The sequence below is a fragment of the Panthera uncia genome, chromosome A2, assembly GCF_023721935.1.
Source record: "Panthera uncia isolate 11264 chromosome A2, Puncia_PCG_1.0, whole genome shotgun sequence".
Lineage (NCBI taxonomy): Eukaryota > Metazoa > Chordata > Mammalia > Carnivora > Felidae > Panthera > Panthera uncia.
This window is the reverse complement of record NC_064816.1, coordinates 6,309,642-6,337,103: the sequence shown is the minus strand read 5'-3', so window position 1 is coordinate 6,337,103 and position 27,462 is coordinate 6,309,642. Positions and strand designations below refer to the sequence as shown.

The following is a 27,462-nucleotide window of genomic DNA, read 5'->3' as shown; positions in this document are numbered from 1 at the left end:
GCTCAGTCGGTTAAGCGGCCGACTTCGGCTCAGGTCATGATCTCGCGGTCCGTGAGTTCGAGCCCCGCGTCGGGCTCTGTGCTGACAGCTCAGAGCCTGGAGCCTGTTTCAGATTCTGTGTCTCCCTCTCTCTGACCTTCCCCCATTCATCCTCTGTCTCTCTCTGTCTCAAAAATAAATAAACGTTAAAAAAAAAAAAAGCTTCACTCTAGCTTCAGAGAGGAACATTTGAGAAAATTGCAGCAACGTATTTTCCCAGCATACTTATTTTTCTTTATCCTGTAGGGTAAGAGTCAAGGAATTTGTGAAACATTTTTTTTTTTTAATTTTTTTTCAACGTTTTTTATTTATTTTTGGGACAGAGAGAGACAGAGCATGAACGGGGGAGGGGCAGAGAGAGAGGGAGATACAGAATCGGAAACAGGCTCCAGGCTCCGAGCCATCAGCCCAGAGCCTGACGTGGGGCTCGAACTCACAGACTGCGAGATCGTGACCTGGCTGAAGTCGGACGCTTAACCGACTGCGCCACCTAGGCGCCCCTGAATTTGTGAAACATTTTAAATCCACCACTACCATGAGTAGCAAGGTCACATATTCCAAATGAGACAACTGCAAGATTGTGGGCCCCCAGCAGCCTGGTTCCCTGAGTGTGGCACGGGACCCCTGTGCCCAGTGTCTGTTAACATCAATGACATATGCGCATCTGTCTAATTCGTGACAGATTCACACAAGCCTCCCTTTGATCTGGCAGAATTTTCTAAACTTGATTTCAGGCCCTGCAGATGTGCTCTGTTTTGATGTTAGTCAATACACCCTACGAGGGAGCAGACAGGCATGGGAAACTGAAGATCAAGGCATTGACGAGTATAGAGCAACTTTCATGCCTAACCTGTTAAGGGAGACCTGAATCTGTGAGGTTCATTTCAAAAGGACTCAGGAGGCAAGACGAGGAGTGTTGACTGACCAAAGATGATACATGATATACAATGTTCATTTTTGGATAATGCTGAAAAACAGTTTATTGTTTGAACAAGTGATGAATGCAGGACTCAAGATGTATCCTGCCTTCTAAGAACACAACCCTCAGGGGACCACCTATTTAATTAGGGAGCGTTACTCTTTTATGGAAGTATTTTAGCCAATAAATGAAGACAGAACTAGAATGTCAGCTTTCTGTGACTCCCAGCGGATTAGTGGATCCAGACACTAGTTATTTCAAGAAGCAAGACAGTATATATCTAAAGACATACTTTAAAATGTTTGCACCCCCCCATCAAAAAACAATTGAGCCTCAACCTAATTAGGCTTCTAGACTAGAGGTAGGCAGCCTTTTTCAGTAAAGAGCCAGATGGTAAATATTTTAGATTTGTAAGCCTCTGTCACAAGTACTCAACTCAGAGGTAGCATACAAGCTACATGCATGAGGTATAAATGAATGGTTATGTTCCAATAAACCTTTATTTACTATATCTTGTCCATAGGGCTGTATTTTCTCAAACTGTATTCCAGAGTACAACCTCAATGATTTTATTCTATTTTTTTTAACGTTTATTTATTTTTGAGACAGAGAGAGACAGAGCATGAATGGGGGAGGGTCAGAGAGAGGGAGACACAGAATCTGAAACAGACTCCAGGCTCTGAGCTGTCAGCACAGAGCCTGATACGAGGCTCAAACTCACGGACCGCGAAATCATGACCTGAGCCGAAGTCAGACGCTTAACCGACTGAGCCACCCAGGCGCCCCATCAATGATTTTATTCTAGAATTATTTACTTGGAGGCATCTTAACAGGATTTTTCAGTCCTCTTTTCTACTCGTTAAGTACCTCTACTTGACAAAGAATTGTAGAATATAAGAACTTGGGACAGGATGGTGTGTGTGTGTGGGTAAGTGTTGAGGGAAATGCAAAGCAAGAAAGGGAGAGGAAAAGAGATGGGAGAGAGGGACGCAGGAGAAAAAGATAGATGTATTTAAGAAAGTTTCTCTTAAGTTTTGTTTTCTTGTCACCTCCATCTTTTCTATCAAACCCCTCAGGAACATGAAATCAGGAAACTTCTCAGCTACTACAGAATTCCTCCTCCTGGGACTGTCAGAGGATCCACAACTGCAGCCCTGCTATTCTGTGTGTTCCTGTCTATGTACCTGGTCTCTGTGTTCGGGAACCTACTCATCATCCTGGCCATTGTGTACGACTCCCACCTCCACACCCCCATGTACTTCTTCCTCTCCAACCTGTCTTTTGTTGACATCTGTCTCACCTCCACTACCATCCCAAAGATGCTTGTGAACATCCAGACACAGAGCAAATCCATCAGTTACACAGGCTGCCTCACCCAAATCTGCTTCATCCTGACTTTTGCTGGATTAGAAAATGGAATTCTGGTAATGATGGCCTTTGATCGATTTGTGGCCATCTGTCACCCATTGAGGTACAAGGCCATCATGAACCCCAAGCTCTGTAGGCTGTTGGTTCTGCTGTCTTTCCTCATTAGTGTTCTGGATGCCCTTCTCCACACTTTGATGGCACTAAGGCTGTCCTTCTGCACAGACCTGGAAATTCCCCACTTTTTCTGTGAATTAGCTCATGTCCTCAAGCTTGCCTGTTCTGATATCCTCATCAATAACATCCTTGTGTACTTAGTGACCAGCCTGTTGGGTGTTGTACCTCTCTCTGGGATAATTATCTCTTACACTCAAATTGTCTCCTCTGTTCTGAAAATCCCATCAGCTGGTGGAAAGTATAAGGCATTTTCCATCTGTGGGTCACACTTAATAGTTGTTTCCTTGTTCTATGGGACAGGTTTTGGGGTATACCTGAGTTCTGCAGCTACTCACTCCTCCCGGAAGAGTGCAATAGTATCAGTGATGTATACCGTGGTCACCCCCATGATGAACCCTTTTATCTATAGTCTGAGGAACAAGGACATGATGGGGGCTTTGAGGAAGCTCATCTCTAGAATATCAGCTTCCCATTAATATGTCAGCTGCTTTGGGCTTACACACACTCCTGCAATTTGACAGAGAAATAATGTGCAATCCAGAAAGCCTGACCAACATTGAATATATGAAACCAGAGGTCAAGTGGTGAGGGTAAGAATTTTGGAATCAGACCAGCTGGGTTTGAATCCTACCTCTGCTGAAACATAGCCATGTGACCTTTGACAATTTATTTTAACTCTCTAAACTCGGTTTCCTCGTCCATAAAATTGGCATGATTATATTAGTTTATATTTGGAGGGGGTGTGAGATACTTCAACTCAATCAGTAAGGATGCATGCCTTCAACTATAATAAAGCAAAATTCTCAACTCCAATAGGGTCAGATGATAAAAACAATTATCTTTCCTTACAAAAACTTCAGGGATGGGGCACCTAGGTGGCTCAGTCTGTTAGGTGTCTGACTTCGGCTCAGGTCATGATCTCACTGCTTGTGAGTTTGAGCCCCGTTGAGTTCGAGTCCTGGGTCGGGCTCTGTGCTAACAGCTCGGAGCTTGAAGCCTGCTTCAGATTCTGTCTCCATTTGTCTGCCCCTGCCCTGCTCTCTCTCTCTCCCCCTCCTCAAATATAAAAATAAATAAATAGATAAAACTTCAGGGATATTGTAGGTCCAGGCAGAGAACCACAGGGCTGCATTTCACTCTGCCATGGGTTGGCTTTTGCCTACAGTCGTCTTCCTGGTGGTCCCTGATGCCTGCAACAGTGCAGAGACCTTTCAGACCCAGAAATGAAAACCAACAGCCTCTCCTTGGGTTTCTTTTCAACACAAACATAATCGTTCCAAGGAGACATCCAGAAGGCATTGTTTTTATCATGAGCCCAAATTGAGATAAGTGTCCTGTATTGGTGTCGTATTGCCATTGTAACACCTTACCACAAGCTTAGCAGCTTAAAACAACACGAATGAATTCTGTTGCTGTCTGAAACCAGCTACATGAGCTAAAGTCAAAGTGTTAGGTTCCTTCTGAAAGCTCTTTTGAGAAAAAGCTATCATTTAATTGGTACAGAATTTCTGCTTGGGATGATAAAAATGTTCAGGAGATGGATAGTGGTAATAGTCATACAACATTGTGAATATTCTTAATGCCATGGAATTGCACACTTAAAATGGCTGAAATAGTAAATTTTATGCTATACATTTTTTACTACTCCTCCTCCCCCCTAAAAAAATTCATTCCAATGTACCAAAGCGTTAAACACAAGAATCAGAGGGGTTAAATATTTCAGAAGATGATATAAGAAAATATTTTTATTACCACAGAGAAATTAAGCATTTCTTAAAAGAATGAGCACAATCCAAAAGGTAAAGACTAAGAAATTCAAGCACTTTGGGGCAGCTGGGAGGCTCAGTTGGTTAAGCATCTTACTTCAGCTCAGGTCATGATCTCGCGGTTCGTGGGTTCGAGCCCTGCGTCGGGCCCTGTGCTGACAGCTCAGAGCCCGAAGCCTGCTTCAGATTCTGTGTCTCCCTCTCTCTCTGCCCCTCCCCAACTCACGCTCTGTCTCTGTCTCTCAAAAATAAATAAATGTTAAAAAAATGTTTAAAAAGAAATTCAAGCACTTTACAAATGAGCCACTAAAGCAAGTGACTCATTAAGTGAAAATTCAGAAATGTTCTTTCAATATCACAAGAATAAAAAAGCAGGGAAAATAAACTTCCCCGAAATATTTCCTGATGAGATCTTGCTCACCCTGCCAGTATCAATATGATTTTAATAGCACAGACACACCTATTAATATGTTCCAGCACAATAAAAAATCAATCCTTTTCTTCCCTCCCCTGGTAACCACATTCTACTTTCTGTCTTTATGAATTTGCCTCTTCAAGTTACCTTAAACTAAAATTATACAATATTTGTCCTTTTTTATCTGGCTCATTTCACTAATGTTTTCAGGGTTCATCCGTATTGTAGCACCTGTCAGGATTTCATTCCTTCTTATGGCTGAATTATGTATATATGGTTCACACCTACAATTCTCAGGCTTCCTGATATCATTGATTACATACAGATGCCATTGGTTCTATCTTAAAATTTTTTTTAAATGTTTTTTCATTTTTGAGAGACAGAGACAGATTGTGAGCAGGGGAGGGACAGGGAGAGAGGGAGACAGAGAATCTCAAACAGGCTCCAGACTCCAAGCTGTCAGCACAGAGCCCCATGCGGGGCTTGAACTCACAAACTGTGAGATCATGACCTGAGCCAAAGTGGACCCTTAACCAACTGAGCCACCCAGGTGCCCCCATTGGTTCTATCTTTAAAAAAAGGAAGACTGGAACTCAGCCAAGGAGGTCATGTCCACATTTGCAAGCTCTGTGATATAGATGTGAGCAGAAACAGGTAGAGAAATGAGTGGTGAACACCTAGACTCATAAGGTCAACCATCTGGAATTCCTCATTTCTATTGTTTTAGTCTTAAGAGAATTTGCACTGCCTTGGGATCAGAATGACAATATAATTGTTTGGCTAATGAAGAGCTTTGGGTATTGATCCTCCAGAGGCACAGAGACTATAAATTGTGACATCCTCACTCAACAGCCCTGCCACAGTAAAGACACAGCATACCTGTGTCTCATCCCAGCAATGATCCCTTTCGCCCAGGGGCCTGGTGCTTCACTTGGTCCCTTTCCTCTTCCTATGGATAGAGCTCTGGTCTCTATCATTCAACACCTAGCAGAGACGACCTGCATTATTCCACAGTGATGTCACCTAGGTAAACCGATGTCCCATAGTATTTGGAAATGAGGGCCTGTATTTTACTACGTTTATCCAGCAGAAACTTTGAGAAGAGTACATACATAAAAGGATTAAAATCAAGATATCTGTTTGCCTCCTTCCTGTCTTCTATCTTGTTGACATGTTCCCTTGTATCTTTCCTCCAATCCCCAAATAGTTATCATTCTGCCAGTCCCCTATTCTCTCTCTATAAGGAAATACTATTTTCCTTCTCAGTAAGAACATGCTCATTTGCAAATACGGTGATTGTTACCAAGAGGTAGCTTGGGCATTTTCCCTCTAACTTTTAATTCCTTATCTCTTTGCCAGGCTGTGAGGTCTCTGTGGAAGGAGCTGGAGATCCAGATAGACTTATCAGTCTGATTACCTGTTTCTTGTAATAAAGCTATCAAATGGTTTTGTATTTTATTTTACTTTTATTTATTTTTTTTAACATTTATTCATTTTTGAGAGACAGAGAAAGAGTATGAGCGGGGAAGGATCAGAGAGAGAAGGAGACACAGAATCCAAAGCAGGCTTCAGGCTCTGAGTTGTCAGCACAGAGCCCAATGTGGAGCTTGAATTCATGAATTGTGAGATCACGACCTGAGCCAAAGTCAGATGCTTAACCGACTGAGCCACCCAGGTGCCCCCAAATGTTTCAAATGATCAAAACAGAATGAGTAGTGTAATTTTAAAAATGACAACTCCTCAACGCTTTCCAGAATTAACAAATGTTTACTCGTTGCTTTACTAACTTTAAATCTTTCTTCAAAATAACAAAATAATATGCATAAAGAAGGCATCTCTCCACTTAAGTCTTTCCTTTCCCAACATGGTGCTTGCATTTGGTGATACTCCTGCTTGCCCAGGAATCAACATTTCATTGCCTTGTTACCACATCATTTCCATCAGATTCATCAACAATATGGAACTCAGAAATGAAACAAGCATTCTAGAATTTCTTCTCATGGAAGTGACAGAGAATCCAGAACTGCAGTCCCTCATCTTCAGCCTGTTCCTGTCCATGTATCTGGTCACCATCTTGGGAAATCTGCTCATTGTCTTGGCTGTTAGCTTGGACTCCCACCTCCACACCCCCATGTACTTCTTCCTCTCCAACCTGTCTTTTGTTGACATCTGTCTCACCTCCACTACCATCCCAAAGATGCTTGTGAACATCGAGACACAGAGCAAATCTATTAGTTACACAGGCTGCCTCACCCAAATCTGCTTTGTCTTGGTTTTTGCAAGTTTGGACAGTTGTATTCTTTCAGTAATGGCCTATGATCGCTATGTGGCCATTTGTCATCCACTGAGGTACAATGTCATTATGAACTTCCATCTCTGTGGCCTTTTGGTTCTTCTTTCCCTGTTTATTAGCATCATGGATGCCCTGGCGCACAGTCTGGTGGTGTTGCAGCTGACCTTCTGTGCAGACCTTGAAATCCCTCTCTTCTGTGAAGTTGTTCAGGTCATCAAGCTCGCCTGTTCTGACACCCTCATCAATAACATCCTGATATATTTTGCAACTAGTATATTTGGTGGTATCCTTCTGTGTGGAATCATTTTCTCTTATACTCAGATAGTGTCCTCTGTTTTGAGGATGCTACCAGCAGGTGGAAAGTATAAAGTACGTGTGGGTCTCACCTCTCAGTTGTCTTTGTTCTATGGGACAGGTTTTGGAGTCTACATTAGTTCTGCCCTTGCTGACTCTTCCAGAAATGCTGCAATGCTTTCAATGATGTACACTGTTGTCCCTCAAATGATGAACCCTTTCATCTACAACCTGAGGAACAGGGCATGAAGGGAGCCTTGAGGAAACTGATAAGTAGAACTTCTCTTCTGTGACTGTGTTATCTGCGTGGACTGGGGTTTCTAGAATGAGTCAAGGTGACAGAAATATTGGGTGAGCCAGAATGCCTGATTCTTGCATCCCCAAGTTCTTCTAAAATGACTATAGAACACGATGGGTAGTTTCATCTTAACTTTGGGTTGAAACTTTATTTGTTCTTTGTACAGTTCTGTGATGTTTCAAGAATGAGTTCCATTGTCAAACTCAGTTTCTTTGGTCAGGTCCATAAAGCTGAACACAAGGTAGGGCATTTAGTGATTTTGTTTCAACACTCAAAGAAAAGAAGTTGGATGGATCATGGAGAGGATCCAAATAAGTCTGTTGTCATAGAGACAAAATTCTGCCAATTCCACAGATTATTATACTTTTTGAACTGCACCTCGAAAATAAGCCTGCTATGACACACAGGAGGAGCTGATCTTTTATACCTAATTTGGCAATTGCCTGAGTGATCACTGGTAAACTGTATCTGTGCAAAGACACTATCAGCATCTACTACACTCAGTTTCATCATCTGTAAAATTGCTATAATCTGATTATCTCAGTGGCTTGAGATGATAGTGAAATGATTTATCTTAATTAGTAAACAAAACAAAACAAAACCCTTTGTTCCTGCTAAAAGAAAGTAACTGTGCCTCTAAAAGACACAAGCAATAAAGAATGTTATATATATATTTTTAAGTTTTTATTTTAATTCCAGTTAGCTAACATATAGGGTTATATTAGTTTCAGGTGTACAATATAGTGATTCAACACTTCCATACATTACCTGGTGCTCATCATGAGAAGTGTCCTCTTGACCCCATCACTCATTTCACCCATCCTCGCCCCCCCACCTCCCCTCTGGTAGTCATCAGTTTGTTCTCTATAGTTAATCTATTTCTTAGTTTGCCTCTCTCTCTTTTTTTCCCTTTGCTTGTTTGTTTTGTTTCTTCAATTTCACATATGAGTGAAATCATACAGTATTTATCTTTCTCTGACTGAGTTATGTCACTTAGCATAATATTCAAGTGCTCTGAATGGCAAGATTTCACTCCTCTGAAGCAGCCTCCAGGCTCCAGGCTCCGAGCTGTCAGCACAGAGCCTAATGTGGAGCTCGAACCCATGAACTGCAAGATCATGACCTGAGCCAAAGTCGAAATTTTGAATCTGGCCATTCATGGAGCCCTTGAATATATGATATGATATGATATGCTATAAAAAATATAATATAATATATATAATATACCATGTCTTTATCCATTAGTCTATCAATGGACACTTAGGCTGTTTCCATAATTTGGCTATTGCAAATAATGCTGCAATAAACATCAGGGTGCATGCATGTATCTCTTTAAATTAGTGTTTTTGTATTTTTTCGGTAAATATCCCGTAGCACAATTACTGGATCATGGGGTAGTTCTATTCTTAACTTTTTGAGAAATCTTCATACTGTTATCCACAGTGGCTTTACCAGTTTGCATTCCCACCAACAGTGCATGACGGTTTCTTTTTCTCCACATCCATGTCCATGCCTATGGTTTCTTGTGTTACTGATTTTAGCCAAGGAATGTTATATTATTTTTTTAATGTTTATTTATTTTTGAGAGAGAGAGACTGAGCATAAGTGGGGGAAGGGCAGAGAGAGGGAGACACAGAATCCAAAGCAGACTCCAGGCTCTGAGCTGTCAGCACAGAGCCCAATGCAGGGCTTCAACTCACAAGCTGTGAGATCATGACCTGAGCCAAAGTTGGACACTTAACCGACTGAGCCATCCAGGTGCCCCTGGAATGTTATATATTGTTAAAAAAATTTTTTTAATGTTTATTTATTTTTGAGAGAGATGGAGACAGAATGCAAGTGGGTTAGGGGCAGAGAGAGAGGGAGACACAGAATCCAAAGCAGGCTCCAGGCTCTGAGCTGTCAGCACAGAGCCCAATGCAGGGCTTCAACTCACAAGCTGTGAGATCATGACCTGAGCCAAAGTCGGACGCTCAACTGACTGAGCCACCCAGGTGCCCCAGAAATGTTATATATTCTTGATAACTACTTAAGAGGTAGGGAATATAGAGGAAAAATTATTCATTTTTCCATGTGGTGATTGTGTCTAGGGCTTGTTTCCATCACGGGCACTGATGGCTGCAACAGATACAGGCATCTTATCCAGATATGATGCCCGAAGACAGACGTCTGTCGAACTCTGGCTCTATTGTTACTTGATATTGCCCGGAATCATCCTGAATATATCCCCTTTAATCTATTCTCTGAGAATAGGATTGTATGCCATCCACTTAATGTAACCTTGGTGTGGCAAAAATAATTACTGATTGTATGAAATGTAACTCCTGCTGATGAGTCTACCCTCAAAAGCATTGTAAGCACTTAGGACAACGCATGACAGGTAGCAAGTACTCCACAAGATTTAACTGTTATCATTGTGTTCCATATTTTACATGGCTTAATATAGCCTATATATTCTTAAGTCTTGTCTTCTCACATATTTTTACCGCTGGCTTCAGCAATTTGCTTCATTTTGTTATAGTTATTGTTTTTTAATGTTTATTTGTTTTTGAGAGAGAGAGAGAGAGAGAGAGAGAGAGAGAGAGAGAGAGAGAATATGAATGAATCTGAAGCAGGCTCCAGACTTTGAGCTGTCAGCACAGAGCCTGATGTGGGGTTCGAACCCATGAACCACGAGATCATGACCTGAGCCAAAGTCAGACACTTAACCGACCGAGCCACTCAGGCACCCCTCTTTAATTTCTTTCATAAGTGTTCTATAGTTTTCAGAGTACAGATCTTTTACCTCTTTGGTTAGCATCATTCCTAGGTATTTTACTGTTTTTGGTTTTAAATGTATTATTTATATCAATATATATGAACTATACTTTCACAACTAAAATTGGTATCAGACTTACTGATGTCATTCTTTGGATAGAGATCCCTTCATTAATAGCTAAAAAAAAAAGCAGACTGCATTTCAATTAGTGAAGGATGGTGTACCTATATTTGCAAAGGATTGAAATGGAGATGAACAGACCCAGGTGGACATGGTGTACACCTGGCCTTATGGGGTCAAGAAAGCACCATCTGTAATTCCACCGTTCTAGAGTCTTGGTCTTTAAGGATTTACACTGCCCTGGGATCTCTGGGACAATAAAATTTCTTGGTTAATAAGGAGCTTTGGAAATTAAACCTCCAGGGATACAGAGACTGCAATCTGCCTGTGCCCATCTCGTTCAACAATTCCTCCCGTGAAAAGTAGTAGCATTCCTGAGTCTCCTCCCATAGATGATCTGTCTTGTTAGGAGCTTGGGTCTCACTCAATCCCTCTGCCCTTCCTGAGGGCAGATCTTCCATACGGTACATCAGAGATGGCAGTCATCCTTCCACTATGATGCCAACCAGGTAACCTCACACCCCTTACTCAATGTTTGGAAATGAGGGCAGGTGTTTGACTACAGGTTCATCCAGGGGAAGCTGTGAAGAGAGCACACACACCACATGATTGAAACCAACTCACCCAGGGTCCTCCCGTTTGTCCGTTGTCTTCTTCACGTGTTTCCTCGTGCTTTTTATTAATGCTCCATTTACTAATATCATATTCACTCTCGAGTGTGGCCAGGACCATTTCTTCCTGAATAGAAATCTGTCTTTCAAAAAATATGATGACTCTTATAAAATTTTCTGACATTTACTTGCAGTTTAGAAGTGGTAGGAGGGCAGGAAGTTTGGAAAAGTTCACCTTGACATATGTATGTATTATCTCAGTTGTCTGCCTATGACATCTCTGGGGATCCAGACAGACTCTTAAGCTGCCTCACCAGTTTGTTTCTCTTTATAAAATCACCAAATATTTTAATAAACAGAACATCATAAACAATGTAGTTGTAAAAAATGACTACCTAGTCATCCTTTCCAGACTTAACAATTGTTGATGCCCTACTATATCAGCTTCAGTCTTTTTCATTTTTAAAGAAACAGAATAATACACATACAGAAGGCACCCATATCTTATTCCTCTCTATTAGTCTCCATCCCATCCCAAGATGGTTTTTGCCTCCAGTGATGCTCCTCCTGCCAATCTCGGAAACACACATTTGATTAAATCTATCTTTTCCATCAGATTAATCACCAATTTGGAATCTAGAAATGACACACATGTCTCAGATTTCCTTCTCATGAAAGTGACAGAGGATCCAGAACTGCAGTCCCTCCTATTCAGCCTGTTCCTGTCCATGTACCTGGTCACCATCCTGGGAAACCTGCTCATCATCCTGGCCGTCAGCTCGGACTCCCACCTCCACACCCCCATGTACTTCTTCCTCTCCAACCTGTCCTTTAATGACATCTGCTTAAGCACAACCACGATCCCAAAGATGCTGGTGAACATCCAGGCCCAGAGTCAGAGCATCACTTATGCAGGCTGCCTCACCCAGATCTGCTTTATCTTGGTTTTTGCAAGTTTAGAAAGTAGTCTCCTTGCAGTAATGGCCTATGACCGCTATGTGGCCGTTTGTCATCCACTAAGGTACACAGTCATCATGAAGCCCTGCCTCTGTAGTCTGCTGATTCTACTCCCCCTGTTCATTATCATCGTGGATGCCCTGGTGCACAGTCTGATGGTGTTGCAGCTGACCTTCTGCACAGACGTCGAAATCCCTCTCTTCTTCTGTGAGGTTGTTCAGGTCATCAAGCTCGCCTGTTCTGACACCCTCATCAATAACATCCTGATATATTTTGCAACTAGTGTATTTGGTGGTATTCCTTTATGTGGAATCATTTTCTCTTACACTCAGATAGTGTCCTCTGTTTTGAGGATGCCATCCGTGGGCAGAAAGTATAAAGCATTTTCTACGTGTGGGTCTCACTTGTCAGTTGTGTCTTTGTTCTATGGGACAGGTTTAGGGGTGTACATTAGTTCTGCTTTTACTAACTCTTCCAGAAACACTGCAGTGCTTTCAATGATGTACACTGTTGTCCCTCAAATGATGAACCCTTTCATCTACAGCCTGAGGAACAGGGACATGAAGGGAGCCTTGAGGAAACTGATAAGTAGAACTTCTCTTCTGTGACTGTGTTATCTGTGTGGACTGGGGTTTCTAGAATGAATCAAAGTGACAGAAATATTGGGTGATTCTGAATGTCTGATTCTTGCATCACCAACTTCTTCTAAATTGACTAGGTAACATCATGGGCAACTTGATTGTAATTTTGGGTTGAAATTTGATTTGTTCTTTGTATAGCTCTGTTGTATTTCAAAAATAAGTTTTCATTCCTAAGCTTGGTGTTTTTGGTAGGTTCCTCACAAGCTGTCCCAAGGCAAGGGTTATACTGAAATGTTAAAAGAGAAGTGGGAGAAGTTGGATAGGTCAGGAAAAGGATCGAACAAGCTTGTGTTTTATAGCAGAGATTTGATTCTGCCTAATCTCATGGTTAGGGCCATGTGGATTATACTCCAGAGACAAACCAATTGTGAGACATGGGAGGAGCTGTTCTTTCATACTCCAGTAATTCCTGATACCTGTCACTGGTAAACTGTGTCAGTGCAGGGTTAACATCAACATTCACTATACTCAGTTTTATTGTCTACAAAACTGTTATTATGTGATTATCTCAGTGGTTCAAGATTTTGGTTACACCTTTGATCCTGATCAGTGAGGAAGCCATCGTTTCTACTAAGACAAAGTAATGCTGATTGTAAAATGCCAAAATAATAAAGATATTTGTATTTCCCTGATGATGAATGATATTAAGAAATTTTTCATATGTCTGTTAGCCATCTGGATTACTTCTTTGGAAAAATGTCTATTCATGTCTTCTGCACATTAAAAAAATTTTTAAATTTATTTATTTAAATTCAAGTTAACATACAGTATAGTATTGGTTTTAGGAGTAGAACCTAGTGATTCATCACTTACATGTGTCACCCAGGACTCATCCTAATAGGTGCCCATCACCCATTTAGCCCATCCTCCCACCCAGCTCGCCTTCAGCAACCTTCAGTTTGTTCTCTGTATTTAACTTCTCTTATGGTTTGTCTCCCTCTCTGTTTTTATCTTAGTTTTCTTTCCTTTCCCCTATGTTCATCTGTTATGTTTCTTAAATTCCACATACAAGTGAAATCATGATATTTGTCTTTCTCTGACTAACTTATTTCACCTAGCATATTTTTAAATTGGGTTATTTTGGGGGGGGGTGGAGTTTTATAAATTCTTTACATATTTTGCATACTATCTCTTTATCAGATATGTCCTTTGTAAATATCTTCCCCCATTCCATAGGTTCCCTTTTAGTTTAATTGTTTCATTCACTGTGCAGAAGCTTTTTATTTTTACAAAGTCCCAATAGTTTATTTTTGCTTCTGTTTCCCTTGTCCAAGGAGACATATCTAGAAAGAAGTTGCTACAGCCAGTGTCAAAGAGGTTGCTGCCTGTGTTTTCCTCTAGAATTTTTATGCTTTCAGGTCTCATATTCAGGTCTTTAATAATTTTGAATTTATTTTTGTTTATGGTATAAGGAAGTGGTCTAGTTTCATTTTTTTGCACGTTGCCATCCAGTTTTCCCAACACCATTTGTTTTTTCCATTGGATATTCTTTCCTGCTTTGTGAAAGATTAATTCACCATATTGTTGTGGATTCATTTCTGGGTTTTCTATTCTTTTCCACTGATCTTTGTGTCTGTTTTTGTGCTGGTACTGTACTGTTTTGATTACTACAGCTTTGTAATGTAACTTGAAGTATGGAAATGTGATGCCACGGGTGTTGCTTTTCTTTCTTGTTTTTCATTTTACAATCAGAAAGAATGAAATCTTGCCATTTGCAACTACATGGATGGTACTGGAGGGTATTATGGTAAGCGAAATTAGTCAGAGAAAGACAAAAATCATATGACTTCACTCATATGAGGACTTTAAGAGACAAAACAGGTGAACATAAGGGAAGGGAAACAAAAATAATATAAAAATGGAGGGGGACAAAACAGAAGAGACTCATAAATACGGCGAACAAACAGGGTTGCTGGAGGGGTTGTGGGAGGGGGGATGGGCTAAATGGGTAAGGGGCACTAAGGAATCTACTCCTGAAATCATTGTTTCACTCTATGCTAACTAATTTGGATGTAAATTTTAAAAAATAAAAAATTTTTTAATTATATCCAAGTTAGTTAAAATATAGTGTCATATTGGTTTCAGGAGTAGAGTTTAGTGATTCATCACTCACATATAACATTCAGTGCTCATCCCAACAAGTGCCCTCCTTAATGCCAATCACCCATCTAATCCATTGCCCTACCCACCACTCCTATAATAACCTTCAGTTTGTTCTCTGTATTTAAGAGTCTCTTATGATTTGCCTCCCTCTCTGTTTTTAACTTATTTTCAGAATTCCTTTGGGTATATGGGATCTTTTATGGTTCCATACAAATTTTAGGATTGTTTGTTCTACTTCTGTGAAAAAATGCTGTTGATATATTGATAAGGATTGCATTAAATGAATAGATTGCTTTGGGTAGTATAGACATTTTAACAATATTTGTTCTAATCCATGAGCATGGAATGTCTTTCCATTTCTTTGTGTCTTCAATTTCTTTCATCAGTATATTATAGTTATAAAAGTCTAGGTCTTTCACCATTTTGGCTAGGTTTATTCCTAGGTATCTTGTTGTTTTTAGTGTAAAACAAAATTGTAAATAGGATCAATTCCTTATTTTCTTTTTATGCTGCTTCATTATTGCTTCATATAAATGCAACTGATTTCTGTACATTGTTTTTGTGTGCTTTACTGAATTTGTTTATCAGTTCTAGCACTTTTTTGTTGGAGTCTTTTGGGTTTTCTGTTTAGAGTATCATGTCATCTGCAGATAGTGAAAGTTATTTCCTCCTTGCTGACTTGGATACCTTTTATTTCTTTTTGTTTCTGATTGCTGTGGTTAGGACTTCCATCACACACAAAAATAAACTCAAACTGGATTGAAGAACTAAATGTGAGACCTAAACCCATAAAAGTCCTGGAGGAAAACACAGGCAGTAACGTCTTTGACAATGGCTGTAGCAACTTCTTTCTAGGTATGTCTCCTGAGGCATGGGAGACTAAAGCACAAACAAACTATTGAGACTTCATCAAAATAAAAAAGGTTCTTCATAGCAGAGAAAACAACAGAACTAAAAGGCATCCTATGGAATGGGAGAAGAGATTTGCAAATGACACATCTGATAAAAGGTTAGTATCCACAATATATAAAGAACTTATAAAACTCAACACCCAAGAACTAAATAATCCAAACAAAAATGAGCGGAAGACATGAATAGACATTTTTCCAAAGAAGACATCCAGATGGCCAACAGACACATGAAAAGATGCTCAATATCACTGACCTTCAAGGAAATACAAGTCAAAACAACAATGAGATATCACCTCACACTTGTCACAATAGCTAAAATCAGCAGCACAAGAAACAGGTGTTGGTGAGGATGTGGCGAAAGAGGAACCCTCTTGCACTGTTAGTGGGAATGCAAACTTTTGCAGCTACTGTGGAGAACAGTGTGGAGGTTCTCAAAAAGTTAAAAATAGAACTACCATATAATTCAGCAATTGTACTAACAAAAAATACAAAAAATACTAAACCAAAGGGATTCACGCACCCCAATGTTTATAGCAGCATTATCTACAATAGCCAAATTATGGAAACAGCCCAAGCGTGCATTGATTGATGAGTGAATAAAGAATACAATGAAATATTACTCAGTCATAAAAAGGAATGAAGCATTGCCATTTGCAACAATAGGGATGGAGCTAGAGAACATTATACTAAGGGAAATAAGTCAGTCAGAGAAAAATACCATACAGTTTCACTCATGTGGTTTAAGAAATAAATGATGGGGCACCTGGGTGGCTCAGTTGGTTGAGTGTCTGACTTCAGCTCAGGTCATGATCTCGCAGTCCGTGAGTTCGAGCCCCACATCAGGCTCTGTGCTGTCAGTTCGGAGTCTGGAGCCTGCTTCGGGTTCTGTGTCTCCCTCTCTGACCCTCCCCCCACTTGTGCTCTGTCTCTCTCTGTCTGAAAAATAAATAAAAACATTAAAAAAATAAAACAAATGAGCAAAGGGAAAAAAGGAGAGAGGCCAAACGAAAAACAAACTCATTTATTCTGTTTTACTTTTCTTCTTTTAAAAATTTAAATCCCAGTTAGTTAACATATAGTGTAATGATGATTTCAGGAATAGAATTTAATGATTCGTCACTTACATATAACACCCAGTGCTCATCCCAGCAAGTGCCCTCCTTAATGCCCATTGCCCATTTACAAAGAACAAACCTTCCATTTGTTCTCTGTATTTTAGAGTCTTTTATGGTTTGTCTCCCTGTTTTTATCTTATTTTTGCTTCCCTTCCCCTTTGTTCATCTGTTTTGAAGAAACAGACTCTTAACTATAGAGAAGAAACTGGTAGTTACCAGAGAGGTGGTGGGTGGGTGGGGCTGGGTTAAATAGGTGATGAGGACCATGATGAGCACCAGGTGATACATGGAATTATTGAATCACTGTATTGTGAACCTGAATCTAATATAGTACTATATGTTAACTAACTGAAATTTAAATAAAAACTAAAAAAAATGGGAAAAAAAGTCTCTTCAACAAATGGTCTTGGGAAAACTGGGCAGCCACATGCAAAAGAATGAAACTGGACCACTTTGTACACCATACACAACTTTCATGATTTTTAAGTATGCAATTTAATGGCAAAATTACATTCACAATATTGGACAACCATTGCGTCTATTTTCACAGCTTTTCAGAATCAAACAGAAAATCTGTAGCCATTTAGCAATAACTCATTCTAATGTCACACAACCAGCCCTTGACAACCTCTAGTCTACTTTCTGTCTCTTATGATTTCTCCTACTCTAGATATTTCATATAAGACACATCATAAAATACATGTACTTTTGCATCTGGCTTATTTCACTTAGCATGATGTGTTCAAGGTTTGTCCATGTTTTAGCATGTTTCAGAACTGCATTCCTTTTTTTGTTGCTATATTTTTATTTTTTTTTAATTTATATTCTAGTTAACATACTTGGGGAGTAGATAAAGAAGACATGGTATATATACACAATGGAATACTACTCAATGATGAAAAAGAATGAAATCTTGCCATTTGAAACAACATGGTTGGAACTAGAGGGTACTATGCTAAGTGAAATAAGTCAGTCAGAGAAAGACGTATATCATATGATTTCACTCATATATGGAGTTTGAGAAACACAACAGATAAACATACGAGAAGGGAAGGAAAAATAAGATAAAAACACAGAGGGAGAAAAACCGTAAGAGACTCTTAAATACAGAGAACAAACTGAGGGTTTCTGGAGAAGAGTTGGGTGGGGGGATGGGTTAAATGGGTGATGGGCAGTAAGGAGGGCACTTGTTGGGATGAGCACTGGGTGTCTTATGTACGAGATGAATCACTGGGTTCTACTCCTGAAGCCATCTTAACACTGTATGTTAAATAACTTGAATTTAAATCTAAAAATCTTATTTAAATATATACATATAATATAGCATAAAATATATACTATTTAAGATATATTAAAATATATATAATAGATATATGAACTTGCACACTGTACTCTTACATCCCAAATAGGTACCAAAATTCTTGATGTCATTGATTAGAGAGCAATGTCTTTGTCCACAACTAAGACAAGAAGACTCTTATCCAATTAGAGAAGGATGGTGTGTCATTTACCAAGCATTTGAAATGGAGATGAGCAGACATAGGTGAGGAAAATTACATGGTGTGCACCTGGACACACAGGGTCAGGGAAGTCCTTCCTTCCAGAGTTTTGGTCTTGAAGGATTTGCACTGCCCTGGGATCTCAGTGACAATAAAATTGTTTGACTAATGAGGAGCTTTGGAAATTGAATCTCTAGGGATACAGAGACTGCACTGTGCATGTGACCACTTATTTCAGCAATCCTTCCTATGAAAAGTAGTGGCATATCTGAGCCTCCTCCCATAGATGATGCATCTTGCTCAGGAGCTTAGGTCTCATTCAGTCCCTCTGCCCTTTCTGAGTACAAATCTCCCAGATGGTGCATTCGAGGGTAATGTCAATCATTATTACACTGTGATACCAGCCAGGTAACCTACATCAATGTTTGGAAATGAAGGCAGATGTTTTACTACAGGTTCATCCAAGGGAAGCCATGAAGAGAGTACATGTATTAGATGATTAGAACCAACTTATCCAAGGTCCTTCTGCCTATGATATTCTTCATATGTTTCCTTGTACTTTGCACCAATACTCAGTTGTCTCCATTAATTAATGTTGTATCCACTCTCTAGTATGGCTAGGACCATTTCTTCCTAAGTAGAAATCTGCTTTTTTAAAAAAACAAAACAAAACAGGATGACTGTTAAACAAGTCTGTGGCATTTACTTACAATTTTGTGGCAGTGAGAGGACAGGAAATTTGGTAAAGTTTACCTAATCTTCCTATTCCTGGTTCTCGACATAATTGTATATTATCTGAGTTGCCTACCTCTGAGGTCTCTGGGGATCCAGACAGAATCTTCAGCTGCCTCCCCAGTCTGTTTCTCTTCATAAAATTACCAAATGTTTCAAATAATCAAAATGGTACAGATAGTGCAATATTTGAAACTAGCTACCTCTTGATCCTTGTGGGAATTAACAATGGATGACCCTCTGGTGTATCAGCTTCAGGTTTTGTTAAAGGAACAGAATCACATGCATACAGACGGCACCTTCTTCTTAATCCTCTCTGTTAGTCTCTGTCTCATCCTAAGACAGTGTCTGTCACTGGTGATGCTCCTCCTGCTGGTCTAGAAAACACACATGTGATTGTGTTGTCACTCCACCTTCTCCATCAGATTCATCGACAACATGGGACCCAGCAACAAAACAGCAGTTTCCGAATTCCTTCTTATGCAAGTGACAGAGGATCCAGAACTGAAGCCCTTTCTCTTTATTCTGTTTCTGTCCATATACCTGGTCACCATCCTAGGAAACCTGCTCATCATCCTGGCATGGCCGTCAGTTCAGACTCCCACCTCCACACCCCCATGTACTTCTTCCTCTCCAACCTGTCCTTTACTGACATCTGTTTAAGCACAACCACGATCCCAAAGATGCTGGTGAATATCCAGGCACAGAATCAGAGCATCACTTATGCAGGCTGCCTCACCCAGATCTACTTTGTTCTAGTTTTTGCTAGTTTGGAAAGTTTTCTTCTTGCAGCAATGGCCTGTGATCGCTATGTGGCCATTTGTCACCCACTGAGGTACACAGTCATCATGAACTCCCACTTCTGTGGCCTGCTGATTCTAGTCTCCTTGTGCATTAACACTGTGGATGCCCTGATGCACAGTCTGATGGTGTTGCAGCTGACCTTCTGCACAGACGTTGAAATCCCTCTCTTCTTCTGTGAAGTTGTTCAGGTCATCAAGCTCGCCTGTTCTGACACCCTCGTCAATAACATCCTGATATATTTTGCAGCTAGCCTATTCGGTGGTATCCCTGTGTGTGGAATCATTTTCTCTTACACTCAAATAGTGTCCTCTGTTTTGAGGATGCCATCCGTGGGCAGAAAGTATAAAGCGTTTTCTACGTGTGGGTCTCACCTGTCAGTTGTGTCTTTGTTCTATGGGACAGGTTTGGGGGTGTACATTAGTTCTGCTTTTACTAACTCTTCCAGAAACACTGCAGTGCTTTCAGTGATGTACACTGTTGTCCCTCAAATGATGAACCCTTTCATCTACAGCCTGAGGAACAGGGATATGAAGGGAGCCTTGAGAAAACTCATGGGTAAGATACCATTGTTTTTTCAGGAGTGTGTTGTTTAATTTCCCTATACTTGTTAGTTGCCATTTTTTCTTCTTATTTCTAGCTTCACACTGTGATGGTCAGAAAAGACACTGTACGATTTCAATATTTTAAATTTATTGAAACTTGCTTTATGGCCTTGATATGATCTATCCTGGAGAAGAATGGGTCTTGTACTGTGGTTGGATGGAATGTTTACATATATTGGTTTTGTTTGTTTATACTGTTTTTCAAGTTCTCTCATTGATCTATCCAAGGGCACTAACCTTTGTGGAAAGTGATGTATTGAAGTCTCTAAGTATCATTGTGGAAATGTGTATTTCTTACCTCACATCTGTCATGTTTGCTTCATGTATTTTGAGGCCCTGTTGTTTAGTCTATGTATGTTTATAATTGTTATATCATCTTGATTATTGACCTTTTAATCCCTGTCTCTGTGTATCTATTTATTTTCCATCTTATTTTCTTTGTTAATTTTAATATTTTTGACTTAAAGTCTATTTTTCTTCTCTGATATTAGTTCTTTTTTGGCAATGAATTGGCTGGAGTCTATTTTTCTATTTTTTCATTTAAAACCTATTACTGTTTGTGGATCCATAGTGAGTGTCATAAACAACCTATATTCACATCATGTTTCCTTTTTTTAAAAAATTTTTATGCTTATTTCTTTATTTTGAGAGAGAGACAGAAAGAATCGGGGGTGGGCCAGAGAGAGGGGGAGAGAGAGAATCCCAAAGAGGCTCTATACTGTCAGTTCAGAGCTCGACATGGGGCTGGAACTCACAAAGTATGAGATCATGACCTGAGCAGAAACCAAGAGTCTAATGCTAACCAACTGAGCTACCCAGATGCCCCATTCACATCTTGTTTCCTTTATCTTTCTTCCAATCTCTACCTTTTGATTGGAGAGTTTAATTACTTACTTTTAACATACTTATTAATAAGGAGATACTTAATTTTTCCTTGAAAAATTTTATTTTATTTATGTCTGATACCTTTTTATGTTCTTTATTTCTTCCATGATTGCCCTCCTTTCTTCCTTGCTGATTTATTGTAGAAATATTTTGGGATCCATTCTCGTTGTCTTTTTGGAATATATCCAAATAATTGTCTCTATGGTTATCATGGGCATTACATTTTATATGCTAAATTTATAAAAATATAGTTTGAATTCATGCCAGTTTTATTTCAATAGCATGCAAAACCTCTGCTCAAAACCTCTGCTGTTATATTGCTTGGTCCTTTCTTCTTTGTGTCACAAATTAAATATTTATCCATTGTTGCTGATAGTATAGATTTAAAATGTTTTACATTTTTTTTTTTACAACCAATGGGAAATAAAAACTGGAATTATTAACCAAAAATACAGTACTGTTTTTTATTTGTCCATGCATTTATCTTTATCAGAAATCTTTATTTTTTTTCATACAGCATTCAATTACTGTGTAGTGTCTATTCATTTTAACCTGAAAGAATCTGTTAGATATTTTCGTAGAGCAGGCTTAGGGGTAATGAACTCTTTCAGCTTCATTCTTCTGGGAATGTTTTACTTCTCCCTCATTTTTGGAAGAAAAATTTTGTTAGATATGAAGTTGTTGGTTGACAGTTTTTTTCAGCACTTTAAATACATCATCCCAATGCCATCTGGCCTCCATGGTTCTGATGATAAATTGGCTGTTCATCTTATTGAGGCTCTATCGTATGTGCAGAGTTGATTTTCTCGTAAGTTCTTGTACGTGATGAGCTCCTTTCAAGATTCTCTTTTTCCCTTTGGCTTTGTCAGTTTGATGATAATGAGTTTTGGTGTTAGTATCTTTGAATGATCCTCCTCGGAGCTCACTGGGTCTCCTAGATTTGTGGGTTCATTTATTTCATCATGTTTGGGAAGTTTTTATTCATTTTATCTTCAAATAGTCTTTTCACTTTCTCTTCTCCTTCTGGGACTCCCATAATGCATATGTTTTTTCACTTGATGATGTCCTATAGGTCCCTTAGGATCTGCTCACTTTTCTTCATTCTTTTTTCTTTCTGCTTTTCAAAGTCAATAGTATAATAATAGCTCTGGGTATCCGAATCTCCTCTTTTTCACAGTTTTATTGAGAAATAATTGACATACATCACTGTATAAGTTTAAGGTATACAGCAGGATGGAGTGCTTTATGTATATTGTGAAATGATTAGCACAGTAGGTTTAGTTAACATCCATCATCTTATACAGACATAATAAAAAGGAAAGAAAAATATTTTCTCCTTGGGATGATACTTCTAAGGATCTACTCTCTTAACAACTTTCCTATATATCATATAGCAGTGTTAACTATAGTCATCATGTTGTGCATTACATTTTTCACACTTATTTATCTTATAACCAAAAGTTTGTACTTTTTGACTGCCTTGCTCCAATTTTCCTCCACCCCCACCTCTCACCTCTGGTGACCACAAATATGATTTCTTTTTCAATGAGTTTAGTGTTTTAATTTTTTAGATTCTACATATAAGCGAGATCATACTGTATTTGGCTTTCTCCGTCTGACTTATTTCATTTAGCTTAATACCTTCAAGGTCCATCCATGTGTGTCCATTAATGGATGAATGGATTAAGAAGTTATAAGATACATATATATCACACACACACACACACACACACACACACACACTGGAATATTACTCAGCCATAAAAATGAGGAAATCCTACTATTTGCTCTTCAAAAAATTGTTGAAAGTGGCAGTAGTCTTTATAGGGACTTTCCCAGAGTGTATTTGCAAAGACTTTAATTATTTTTTTTAATTAAAAGATTAAAAAAATTTGATGTTCCTTTTTGAGAGAGGAGAGAGAGAGAGAAAGAGAGAGAGTGCACGCGCACAAGCGGGGGAGGGGCAGAGAAAGAGAGCGAGACACAGAATCTGAAACAGGCTCCAGGCTCTGAGCTATCAGTACAGAGCCTGAGCCTGGTGTGGGGCTTGAACTCAGGAATGGTGAGATCATGACCTGAGCTGAAGTCAGATGCTTAATGGACTGAGCTACCCAGGCGCCCCTAAATATTTTTTTTTAGTTTATTTATTTTTGAGAGAGAGACAGAGACAGAGAGCACGCGCGAGAGTGCGCATGAGTGGGGGAAGGGCCGAGAGAGCGGGAAACACAGAATCTGAAGCAAGCTCCAGCCTCCAAGCTGTCAGCACACTACACTGATGTGGGGCTGGAACTTGTGAACCACTAGATCATGACCTAAGCCAAAGACGGATGCTTAATCGAGTGAGCCAACCAGGTGGCCCGCAAAGAGTGTAATTCTTACTGTATGTGGTCATTGAAATCTATATTCCTTCTTTTGTTCAGCTAGTGCTTTGACAGATTTCCTTAAATGCCAGGAGTGATACAAACAAACAGCTCTCTCGGTCTTTGTAGATTGGATCTGTGCTGCAGTACTCTTTCAACACTTAACCAGTTTGCACTGAATGTAGAGATCAATGTGAAAGTTTAGGATCTTCTGCTCTTTTAGAGTATATGTCTTGCCATGGCATGCATGTGGCTTTCTAAATTCTTCCATATACTTGTTTGCATTTTTTAAAAAAAATGTTTATTTATTTATTTTTGAGAGAGACAGAGAGAGTGCGAGCAGGGTTGGGGCAGAGAGAGAGGGCCTAAGCAGGCCCTACACTGTCAGCACAGAGCCTGACACAGGGTTTGAACTCACGAACCATGAGATCATGACCTGAGCTGAAATCAAGAGTCAGACGCTTATCCAACTGAGCCACCCAGGTGCCCCTACTTAGTTGCTTTTAAACATCCTAGTTTCCTAAAGAAAAATTCTCCTGTTTTGCTCTTGGGCTTAGCAGAACTACATTATGTTTTGACTTTAATCTTTTTCCATAGGTGTGTACAGGCTGCTAGTTTGTTTGGTGGTGTTTTTTTTTTTTTTTGTTGTTGTTGTTGTTGTTGTTGTTTTTTAAGCTCAAAGAATTTTATTTTATTTTTTAATTTTTTTTCAATATATGAAATTTATTGTCAAATTGGTTTCCATACAACACCCAGTGCTCATCCCAAAAGGTGCCCTCCTCAATATGTTTGGTGGTGTTTTTGAACCATGCCTACTATTTTTACAGCCTGAGGTCATTCCTTGTGTCAGTCCTTCAGGTAGCTCCCAGGCCAGTTACAACAGACATACCGAATGATTTGAAAAAAGATCTACTCTGCCTCTTCACAATACCTGGACCCAGGTCTCATACTGAGAACACAGGCTGGGACCTTTTCTGAACTGACTCTTGTCATGCCGGGGAAGGGGAGGGGCAAGGACAGGTAAAAATGACACAACACTTTTCTACCAGTTAGAAATTGCTTTTTTCTTCATTGAGCACTCACTTGGTTGCCATAATTTATTTTTTTAGAGAGTCCTAGCAGAGAATGGACAGAGAGAGGGAGAGAGAATCTTAAGCAGGCATCATGTCCAACACAGAGCCCAGTGTGGGGCTTCATCTCATGACTGTCAGATCATGACCTGAGCCAAAATCAAGAGTTGGACATTTAACTGACTGGGCTATGCAGGTGACCTGGTTGCTATAAATTTTGACTATTTTCAAGAGCTTTGTCAAAGTTGTGCCAATTCTGCTTGTTTTTTTTTTTTCCAGTGTTTCTGTGAGAGGACAAGACCTTTGGGCTGCCTAATCTGCCATTTTGCTGAGGTTACTTTTCCACGCATAGTTCATTTTGATTATAGGGAATACATTAGAAACTACTGAATATAACATGTAGAAACAGACTACAATGAGCCATACATGTAGTTAGTCTTTAGAATTTGCTTTTTAGGGTATATATGCTGTATTATCATGCATATTATCTCTTGCATTTTATAGGTTATGTATCTACCCATCCATCCATCCATCCATCCATCTATCTTATCTATTCATCTCCATATAATAAACCATATTTTTTAGTTTAAATGTCCTGTCTGTCCTCCTTAGATTGTTGCCATAAAGGGTGCCTTTGAATGTACCTTAGAAAACAAGGCTAGAATCTAATTACAGAAGGGAACTGCATCCATGTATAAAAGAATCTTGAAATGGATGTGAAAAGAAATAGGTGGACAGACAAGAATCACAAACATTTGGCCTCCCGGGATGAGGGAATTAGTCAGTTGTAAGTTGTTCCTTCTCTGAGCCTTGTTCCTTAAGGATTTTTGCTACCCTAGGATCAGCAGAATAGCAAAAGAATTTGACTAAGGAGGGACTTTGGATATTGAACCCTGAAGGGCCACAGAGACTGCAAATTGTCTGCCTGTGGCCACTCTGCTCAGGTCACTAGGTGGCACATGTGAGCCTTTACTCAGGGACCATCACTTTTGCACAACAGTCTAGTTCATTCTGTGTTTTCATTCTCCCTGAAAACAGGGCTTCCAATGATCTCCTTTAGTATCAAAGGGAAAGCAATGCTGAATGCCATTCCTTAGGCCTGGCAGCTAGGTACTCTGAAGTTCCCTAGTCTACGGTTTTCACCTAGGGAGAGGTGTTTGTCTACTAGTCCTTCGGGACTGTGGATGGGAATATGCTGAAGATGCCCTGATCATATTCACCTGTGAAGTGACTAATTATTCATCATCTGATATAAATATGTTCTTTTGCAACAATACCTAATAGATCTGCTTATTTTCTACCCTGAACCCTAGGGGCTTTTTTCCATCCTCAGGAGAAAATTTCCCTGGCACAATTTTGTGGAAAGTTCTAGAATTCTCTAAAATGTGTCTTAATTTCGGACACAGAATTGAAGTGGATGGTCAGCATATGTTTTTCCTTCCATGTCTGTTTTTTTTATATCCCTTTGTAGGGATGACCATTGGTCTTGACACTTGTGCCTGTCTATGAGGATTCTGACACAGGAGATGGACCAACTACAGTGGTTCACGAGTTCAAGCCCCACGTCTGGCTCTGTGCTGACAGCTCAGAGCCTAGAGCCTGCTTCGGATTCTGTGTCTCCCTTTCTGTTTGCCCCTCCCCCACTCTTTCTGTCTGTCTGTCTCTCTTAAAAATAAATAAAAATATTAAAAAAGGCTTTTTCAGTTTATTTATTTTGAGAGAGACAGTCTGAGTGGGGGAGGGGCAGGGAAAGAGGGAGAGAGAGAATCCAAAGCAGGCTCTGCACTGTCAGCACAGAGCCCCATGTGGGGCTTGAACCCACGAAGCCCTGAGATCCTGACTTGAGCTGAAACCAAGAGTCGGTTGCTTCACTGACTGAGCCACCCGTGCACCCCTGATGAACCTTTTTTAAAAAGTAATCTGCACACCCAGTATGGGACTGGAACTCACAACCTAGAAATCAAGAGTTGGATGCTCTACCGATTGAGCCATCCAGGCAACCCCTGATGAGTTATTTACCCTGAAAGCATCATTAGAGAAATTTTTCTAAATCATTGCCTCATAAGAATTATAGACAATATATGGATGCACCCAGGACTGAGCCAGTTAAGTCTTCCCTGTTTGGAAGAGTCTACCATCAATATCCTAAAAATATCTCATCTTAATCCAGGAAATGGGAGTGTCCTAGAGTTGATGCTGGTGCATATCTTCTGAATACATTCAGGAGGCTCTGCCCAAAGCTGCCTGACCCAAGCTTTAGTGGGGCTCAATCAGAAAGAAAAAGGAGGAGTGCCTGGCTGGCTCAGTTGGTAGAGGATGTGACTCTTGAGGTTGTGAGTTCAAGCCCCATGTTGGGTTGTAGAGATTACTTAAAAATGAAATCTTAGAGAAAAAAAGAAGGAGGATTGAACTTGCATGGATGGGTTTTTTATAGTGTAACCATGACACATAATCAACTAATTAATTTCTAAAAGTGCTTTATTTTAGAGATGATTGACATGTAAAAAAGCTATACATACTAACATATACAACTCAATGAATTTGGGGTAAGTATACACTCATGAAACCATCACCACCATCAAGACCATAAACATACCCATCATTTCCCCAAAGTCTCCTTCCTTCCTCCCTCCCTTCTTTCCTTCATTCCTTCCTTCCTTGCTCTTCCTTCCTTCTTTCTTTCTTTCTTTCTTTCTTTCTTTCTTTCTTTCTTTCTTTCTTTCTTTCT

General features: G+C 39.7%; 4 protein-coding genes and 1 pseudogene across 4 annotated transcripts in view; all 5 read left to right on the top strand.

Annotated features, from left to right (window-relative positions):
• Positions 1 to 27,462, top strand: part of EIF3G (eukaryotic translation initiation factor 3 subunit G) — a 767,140-nt gene that overhangs the window by 640,652 nt on the left and 99,026 nt on the right. The gene's annotated exons all lie outside the window — the stretch shown is intronic.
• LOC125930595 (olfactory receptor 7G3-like) lies at positions 1,904 to 2,976 on the top strand. Its single transcript, XM_049642481.1, is given in 2 exon segments — positions 1,904 to 2,111; positions 2,114 to 2,976. Coding segments are annotated over 2 exon segments (936 nt in total). The 5' UTR covers positions 1,904 to 2,038.
• On the top strand, positions 6,546 to 7,517 carry LOC125930573 (olfactory receptor 7G1-like). Its single transcript, XM_049642449.1, has one exon. It carries the CDS (start codon positions 6,546 to 6,548, stop codon positions 7,515 to 7,517), a length of 972 nt encoding a protein of 323 aa, XP_049498406.1.
• On the top strand, positions 11,595 to 13,026 carry LOC125930567 (olfactory receptor 7G1-like). Its single transcript, XM_049642443.1, has one exon. The coding sequence runs from the start codon at positions 11,595 to 11,597 to the stop codon at positions 12,618 to 12,620; it is 1,026 nt and encodes a 341-aa protein (XP_049498400.1). The 3' UTR covers positions 12,621 to 13,026.
• Positions 19,398 to 20,483, top strand: LOC125930577 (olfactory receptor 7G1-like; annotated as a pseudogene).

Bases quoted from the DNA above. Each gene is read 5' to 3' on its own strand.
- LOC125930573 (XM_049642449.1), top strand. From the start codon at position 6,546: ATGGTGCTTGCATTTGGTGATACTCCTGCTTGCCCAGGAATCAACATT.
- LOC125930567 (XM_049642443.1), top strand. From the start codon at position 11,595: ATGGTTTTTGCCTCCAGTGATGCTCCTCCTGCCAATCTCGGAAACACA.